This window comes from Camellia sinensis, chromosome 6 (genome assembly GCF_055761805.1).
Source record: "Camellia sinensis isolate YWXY chromosome 6, ASM5576180v1, whole genome shotgun sequence".
Taxonomy (NCBI): domain Eukaryota; kingdom Viridiplantae; phylum Streptophyta; class Magnoliopsida; order Ericales; family Theaceae; genus Camellia; species Camellia sinensis.
This window is the reverse complement of record NC_138966.1, coordinates 203,622,473-203,631,491: the sequence shown is the minus strand read 5'-3', so window position 1 is coordinate 203,631,491 and position 9,019 is coordinate 203,622,473. Positions and strand designations below refer to the sequence as shown.

General features: G+C 33.3%; 1 protein-coding gene across 1 annotated transcript; it reads left to right on the top strand.

The window, feature by feature from the left end:
• Nucleotides 1-426: 426 nt before the first annotated feature.
• Nucleotides 427-1,233, top strand: LOC114274469 (zinc finger BED domain-containing protein RICESLEEPER 1-like). The gene has a single exon (XM_082876938.1). The coding sequence runs from the start codon at nt 427-429 to the stop codon at nt 1,231-1,233; it is 807 nt and encodes a 268-aa protein (XP_082733064.1).
• The last annotated feature ends 7,786 nt before the right edge of the window (nt 1,234-9,019 follow it).

Here is a 9,019-nt window from a genome sequence, read left to right as displayed (position 1 = left end):
TGGGAAGGAATAGGAACCATAACCTTTTAAAGGTTGTAATTGGTTTTCAAAACTGAAAGGTTGTGGAAGTTCAAAAGGAATAAAAACCAACTTTAACCATTATTGGTTTTAATTTCTATTTATTGGTTTTCAAAACTGAAAGGTTGTGGAAGTTCAAAAGGAATGAAAACCAACTTTAACCAATATGTTTTAATTTCTATTTCTGCCCCTCATAGAAATAGAAATTATACAACTAGTATCTACACATTAGGTCCATAACACATATACCCTTAAGCCTATTAACTAAATTGAATCACTTAAATTGTAAGCTTTTTATAAATGATAATACCACATTTAATTATGTGGTCCCATTGAGACATTATCTAACAAGTCATTCTAAATTCCTTGAAAAAGTGGGGCATTGAGAAAAAGATATCCACAATCACTATGTCAAATAGCAGTATTTATGATGAAACTATTGAGATTGTTAAGGATCACATTCGCGGAAAGAAGGAGCTCCCACTTAATGGTCGGCTATTTCGAGTGTGTTGCTGCAGTGACATTGTCAGTCTCATGGTGCAAGATGCAAATAAGGAGATAAGTAAAATTGTTGACAAGATTGGCAGTATGTGTTCATTTAAGGAACAGGCGCCTTCATGGTATAACCAAAACAACCAGATAAAAGAGGCTTCACTACTACATGCTCGAGGTACATTTTCTTACAGATATAGGGATTCCAGGAATGATAAACCGTCAGCCAAGGAATTGAGGAAAGTCCGTAATATCAATAGATATATAGACGACATAAATGGCATAGTGTTTCCATTATTTGGAATGGGGTATTCAACTGCTAGCATCTGTCTCCATCATCTTCAAGAGCTTCGGGCATACTTCATTCGATGCTCCAGGTCAAATACTGTTTTAACTAATGTGAGTAAGAAATTGCTTCAGTCGTTTAGCCAGTATATGAACAATATGTACTTGGTACTGGCAATTGCTTCAGTGATGGATCCTCGCTTCAAGATGAAATACATAGAATTTTCTTCTTTGAAATTTAAGGGCGATTATAGCTACTCAAAGGTTTTGAAGGCCGTGCACAAACTTTTCAATGATTATGTGAAAATTGAGAATGATTCAAATGGCACTTTGAGTTTATTGCATGAGTACAAATTGTTCCTCCGATCTTCTAGTTCTAGGCAGGTCAAGTCAGAATTGGATTTGTATTTGGAGGAACCTATCATAGGGTGGAGCTAGGATTTCAATGCATTGACTTGGTGGAAAGTTGCAAGCTCCAAGTATCCTATGCTCTCTAGGATTGCTCGTGATGTTTTGGTGCTACCAATATCCGTTGCTACTTCTGACAAAGCTTTTTATACCCAAAAAAGAGAAGCTGATGAAGGCATGATTTCCTTGGGGCCGGACTTGATGGGTGCCGTGATGTTTTTTCGAAGCTGGTTTGTGAAGCACAAGGTTTTAGGGAACCAAAATTTGCACAAAAATGAAAATGATACGATTATACCCAAAAAAGAAGAAGCATAATTTCCTTGGGGCCAGACTTGATGAGTGCAGTGATGTTTTTTCAAAGCTGGTTTGCGAATCACAAAGACGTTATAGGGAACCAAAATTCTTTGCCCATAGGGAGCAAAAATGTTTCTCACTGATGAGTAATCTAGTGATGGTCCCTTCCTTGTTTGTTAGGCTACATATACTATCATGAGCCCTTTTGGTTGTGTTTTTGCTGTGTTTTTTGTTTCATTTTCTAGAAATTAAACTTTTTTGACAAGTTGTTTCCAAGAACTGTTCTCTCAAGGGGAAAAAAGTCTGAATACAAACCACTCTTTAGAAAACATTAGAAGTTGTATGCGAATTTACGGAAACTATTTTTGCACAATAATGAAAACAATATGAAAACAGTGGATGTCTTCAAATATTTTGTTGTTTTTGTTTATGAAAACTTGAAAATTGAAAACAAAGATAACAAAAACAAAATCAAACAAGACCTTGTTTTCCTCTCTTTTTTGTTTTTGTTTGTTTGTTGTGTGTGGACTCCATGGTTTTTTTTTAGAGGGATGGTTGATGTCTTGAAACAGGTGAAACTTTTTGGCCACCTGCTGCTGTGATGTCATGAAGCTTGTGATTCCTTTTTCTTTAGGCTGGCATTGGGAATCAACTTGGCTGAGGCAATTCTATTTGGTGGCATTTCTTTTGGTCACTGAAGTCAAGTATCAAGGAGTTTTTTTTTTTTTTTTTTGACTATATTTGAACAGGGCTTTTGTAAATAATTGTTTCTGTTTTCTGGTGCTGAACTTGCCTGAACTGTTGGCAGTATTGTTGCTTATTCTTGTTTGTCACTACTCCTTTTAGCTATCGTAGTATTTCTCCTTGTTGCTGCATGATCATTAGCCTTAATTGATTATCAATTTTTTTTTTAAAATTTAAATTTTGAAGTTAAAATCTATTTTTTTAAGGTGACCTATTTGTAAGAAAATTTCTCCAACTGCGATTTCTTCTTTTTATAAATATCATTAAAGTGACCTATTAGTATTTTAAAAAAAAAATGTTTTTTGTCATAAAAATGAAGGGAAAATTATTTATAAGTCATTGTGATTCACTTTTTTCAATTTCAATGCACTAGGCATATGATTAGGCATTTTGACTCAATTCATATTCACTAGCTACATGTATCTAGCCTTCAACGCTAGTCAAAATGTATTCAATCATTAGGATTATTTCCCTCCATCTTTGTTGTTGACGTGTCATTCTATAAAATTAATAGTATTTGGATAAATAGCTAAAATAAAGAGCATGGTTGGAGTAAAAATATAAAACAGTTGATAGGTAAAATAAAATATATACTTTATAAGAATATTTAGATAGGTAAAATGCCTATTACCGTTGGAGATGCTCTTAGGGAGACTTATGATACATATGGTTCTACTAAAAAACTTATGTTCCCATAAGTCCTGTGGGAAGTTTGTTGACACATTTACCCTCAATATTAGTTGTTAATATCATAAATAATACTAAAACCATATATAGGAAATTGAATGTTACCATAGATCATATCTATATAAACGTAACGTAACGTGACACCTACGTAAACGTAATGTGACACCTATACGTAACATGACACCTACATAAACGTAACGTAATGTGACACCTACATAAACGTAACGTGACACCTATGATCTATGGCAACATTCAATTTCTTATATAGGAAATTGAATGTTGCCATAGATCATATTTATATGAAACGTAACGTGACACCAACATAAGCCAACAACATTTTCACATTCAATTTAAAAAAATAAAAACTCATTAAGTTTGCGAAACGTAACGTGACACGTTACGTTACGTTTATGTAGGTGTCACGTTACGTTTATGTAAGTGTCACGTCACGTTATGTTTATGTAGGATCTTGTGGAATACATTCCTATTTAAATAGGACTTGAGACTCTATAAGAAATTACACAGGACTTAGCCTAGCATAAGTGTTTGAAAAATGACTTATAAATAAGTTTCCCAAAAATAAATAATAAAAAAAATTTAAATGTTCATTTGTTAATAATTAAATAATAAAAAATTAAAATTTTAATAGTACATTATATATATTTAAATATATTTTTATATAGTATTAAAAATTGAACGGCTCACACTCTCGTGATCTTCAACTATCGAAACGGTTCATCATACTCACTTACAAAGTAATTACAACTGTAATATCATCGCTCTCATTAGCCAAGTGAATGGGGTTTGTTTGGAATGTATTAAATTAATATATTTTTAATTTTTTTATAAAAAGATTTATAATGTAATAGAAAGGTGATGCGACCTAAATAAAAAGTAATGTAATCAAAATAAAATAAGATTGGCTAAAGTAAATCATGTTAAACATGGCCTTCCTAATTTTCCCGCACAAATCATTCTCCCAATATGACTCCCAATTCCCAAAGCACCTAACAACGAGACCTGATTCTCTCTCTCTCTCTCTCTCTCTCTCTCTCTCAAGCAAGTGTTACGAACCAATTACTTTGAAATCAGGTTTGGTTGTTGCTTTGCTAGCCATTATAGATTAATTTCTATCAAATGCCTGTTTAGTTGAGATTTTGCTTTCACTACAAAAAAATTGACTTTTTGCGACGGTAAAATACCGTCGCTAATACTCCTAATGCCGTCGCTAATACTTTTTGCGACGGCAAAATGACTTTTTGCGACGGCAAGAGAGGGGTCGCAACTGCAGGGGTTGCAAAAGAGTTTTTGCGACGATAAGTGTCGTCGCTAATGTTTTGCGACGGCATTTTTTGCCTTTTTGCGACGGCACCGTGCAGTCGCTAATAACGTTTGAAATTTCTTGACTTTTTTGCGACGGCCCTATTTTACTGTTGCTAAAAATGTTATTTGAGACGGTAAAAAATACCGTCGCCAATAGTCTTTTTTTTTTAAAAAAACACTTTTTTGCGACGGTGTGGTGCCGTCGCAGAAAGTATAAAAAATATGAAATTTTCTATTTTTTGCGACAGTGTAATGCCGTCGCAAAAAATATTAAAAAATAATAAAATTTCTATTTTAAATAATAAAATTTCTATTTTTTGCGACAGTATAATGTCGTCGCAAAAAGTAAAACCTGTAACAAAATTAATAAAAATATTAAAATTTTCTATTTTTTCCGACGGTGGTGCCGTCTCTCTCTCTCTAAGAGCTGATTATTTACATTCCATTCACAAAAACATCATAACAGAAAACAAAAATAAAAATTGATCAAACCATCAAATTCAATATTTTATAAAGAACAATTAAACTGTACATGTTCATAAAAGCATATTTAAATTATAAAATTCACCCAAATCCTAAAAAAAAATAAAATAATAAAATAAAATCTAAAATTCACGAATAAGCACATTGGATATTTAGGAACAAAGCTCTCCAATGCTTGTAAATTAGGAACAAAGCTCAGGTCCCATCATGAGCGAAGTGGAAAGCTTATTGGTTTAAAAAAATGAAGAACAAATTGAAGGTGGAGCTAATTTTGGTGGTGGTGTTGTCGGTTATGGATTGGAAAGAGTCTAGCTAGTATACCATTGAAAGTCTCCTTGGTGATCTGAATATGAACTTTGAAATCCCCAACTAGCTCTGTGAGATCAGGCTCCTCATGCAGAGCAAAAACCATTATCCCTTTCTTTGCTGCACCAAAAAAAAATCTCCAAGCTGAGTAAATATGTATAGGTGAAACTGAACTTAATAGTCATAATTTGAAATAATAATTAAAGAAAAATATAATATACAGACAAACCAAAACTATATGTTTAACCAAACACAATATCTTAGCTCCAACTGAGATAGGGAAAGCAATGGCGGAATACAAAAAATAATCTCTCTTGGTTGCAATAAACACTATGAGAAGTGAAACTTTATGAAATAAAGCTTCAATGATTTACAAGAATTTCATTGAAAATGTACGAATGAAAACACAGTGAAAAAATGTTCACCGTTAACTGTTCTTAACATGACAATTTTGAATGATAAATCAACATACATATTAACCTCATAAAGCCCAACCGCCTATTCAAATGACTCAAAATAACAGCCTGTCTCATGGCTTCCAAGCTCCAATCCAATCCCCCATTGAAATAGTAACAATATGACTAAAGCTATGGGTGTTGGTAAGTTAACCATGAGTTCAGATTTAAAGTATTAATTACACTTTCTTTTTTCTTTTCTTTTTTTGTAATATAAATAGTTTAAAACTATTGATCTATCTAACAATAAACAAGAAACAACTACATATATATATATATATATATATATGGCATTTAGCTTATTGGAGAAAAGTTGAACTTTATTGAAGTTATTCTACTAGATATCTTTGCATGCTTTAGTATTTCAATCAGAAAATTATAGCAGAAGTGCTTCTTCAAAAAGAAGGCCAGCTCACTAGTGTGAAAATTCAAATCATCACACAGCATATCAAATAATATCTACTACATCCAAAGAAGGTCAACTCACTTGTGGGTAAAGATCACAGGTCCCCAACTCTTTCACTACCAAAGGTAATCGTTCTCCACCAGTAACCTGAGAAGAAAAAAGCACAGTGAATTTCAATGTCACCTTGAGCAGAAATCGTTGTAGTTTTATTCAAAAAAAGATGAGAACAAAATTGAATCAAACCTCATAATCTGCACCAACACTCCTAATATTAACAGTCTGAATTTCATTGTGCTTAGCCCATATGATTTTTCCACTAGTGTCCATACTAGCTACAGGTTCCTCTCGACCAAAAGCCCCAATTGTTCAATAGCCTCAACAAAGATTAAAGACTTAAAGAAACAAAACAAAAAAGAAGAAGAAGAAGAAGTGGAAGACATCATAAATAACTATATCAACCCATCCCAAAAAAAAAAAAAAAAAAAAAAAAAAAAAAAAAAAATTAAATTAATACTCTTAAAAGAAGGGACAAGTGTGAACAAAACCAATAAACAAAGAAAGAAACTATGCAAGTTGTCTAAGCTAGATTGACCCTCTTATAAGCATTCAGATGCTTCTTACATAATTTGTTGTCTATGTCGGGCCTATAATATTATTACTTTAGGTCTTCACCCAATATGTAAACTTGAGTTTGAGTCTCCTTAACTTACAACTACCTTGGGGTGTGACAAATGTTGATAGTTTTTCCTTGTAGCAATTTTCTTTGGCTTCAGTTAGAATAGTGATCTTCTAGGCATCAAATTCTTCTCTTATGTGGCAAAGACCAGAAGAATTGAACCAGTAACCCCAAGCCTCTCTTTTTGATGCCACACCAACACTTTTTTTTATGATGTTTCATTATGTACAATAGTTTGTTTATATTTGCTGAATGTGTATGAGGTTTCTAACACGCGCATATTCATTTGAGACCATTTTTATTATCCATCTACCACTAGGAAAATGTCCCGTACCTCTTTCCGAAATGCATTTTGAGACTAAGCGCTAATTTGCTGTTTACTCGTGGTTTCATTCCCCTGACGATATTGTCTGCGAATGTGTAGCTCAAAAAGCTGGACCTTTGTTTGATAGGGGTCATATGAGGTGTTCTTCATTCATAGTATTTTTTTTTTTCTTGCTGGTTTTTCTGCCATATTTAATTGTAACCAAACCAGACTAAACTAAGTTTGTCTCCCAATCAAATGGGACCGATTGCATAAATCTTTTTTCGCCATTTTGTTCTGTCAATGGCTATGTGCTCACTTATACGTAATTGTATTGCAGCAAAATTGTATCTCCCTAAAGTCAGCAGGCCAAGTGGAGCTGTCATAGATATGTGGATTAAGGTTCTCTCTCTCTTTCTCTCTCTCTCTCTCTCTCTCTCCCCTTGTGTGTGTCTGTATGTGCGAAAGACTTAGTGATATTTTACTTCCTTTCAGGCCAAAGAACTGGATGCAAACTCCGAATATTATGTAGAGCTGTTAGCAAAAGGAACTGGGAAATCAAAGGAAGAAATCAGTAAAGACGTCCAGCGCCCCAAATAAGAAGCATAACAAATCAGAAAATGCGCAAATCTCTTAGAAGATTTGTTTTATTTCAAATTTCTTAAAAAATCTTTCAGAACTTATCGCAAGACAAAAAAGAAAGTCCTCAGACCATAATCAAACTGACTGCCAATCTACAGCCTCATGGCCACACCATACTTGCTGAGCCTTTCCTATAATAAAATTAAAGAACACATAAAGACAACTGACTTATCAGAAAAGAAAAGAACCAAGAAAGAAAACTAGAATTATATTATAAATCAACTTTTTACAAACTTCAAAGTCTATGGTTTCACGACTCATGAACTCCAAAAGGGAAGGCAAGCAACTCATGGCCTGAAACTTATCCGAGGGAGACACTCTTACATGAATTCGATGCAAGAAAGATGCACAGCTAAAGAATACAGATACCAAAAACCAAAGTTCAGTCAATATCACTTGTCTAGTTACTAGTCAAAGAAGTAATGAACTAAGATCAAACCAGAGAGTGATCGGTGAGACTGAGATCTGTTGGTCCACAACAAAAATCAAATCATAAATATTTCGAACTAAGATCATAAAAATCAGATCACAACTAAGATCATATTTCGAATCAGATCTGTTGGTCCACAACAAAAATCAGATCATAAATATTTCGAACTAAGGTCATAAAAATCAGATCACAACTAAGATCATATTTCGAATCAGATCTGTTGGTCCACAACAAAAATCAGATCTGTTGGTCCACAAAAAATCAAAGATGAGAGATCAGGGAGAGAGAGAGAGAGAGACGCTTACTTGTGTGTGAGTCGATCGGTGCAGAGATGCAAAACCAGAGAGTGAGTGTGAGACTGATAAGATGAGAGAGTGAGGGAGACAGATCAGATCAGATCAGAGATATATATATATATATATATATAAAACAAAAAAAATCAACGATCGGGAGAGAGAGAGACAGAGATTGAGAGAGTTTACCTGTGACGTAGATTGATCGGCTGTGCGATGATGATCGGAGCGATGAGATGAGAAAGAGAGTGATCGGTGCAGAAAGTTTCCATGTTGAATGATCGGCTGCTAGAAACGAGAGAGTGAGAAAGAGAGACTGTGAGATGGTGAGTGAGCGATGGTGAGACTGAGAGAGAGCGAGAGAGAGAGAGAGAGTGAGGGAGCCGATTATAGATTAGGGTTTTTTTTTTTCTTTTGTTTTGTTTGTTATAGGTGAGTGAGATGGTGAGTGAGAGATGGATGGTTAGCTTTGAAAGAGGGAAAAAAAAATGAATTTTTTTCTTTTTGATTTTTTTATGAAATTTTATTTTTTTGAATTTTTTTTTTCTAATTGTCATTACAAATGAATATTTAAATAATAAAAGGATTTTTTTTTTCGCAACGAAGGATGTCATTGCTAAAAAAAATTATTTTTTATTAAAATAATTTTTTTATAGTTAATGAATTTTTATTTTTATTTTTATTTTTTCATTTAGTAAGGTTAAAAATTTATTTGTTTCATATTTATTTTAATGAATATAAAATTATTATTATTTTTTTATTTGGTAGAAATA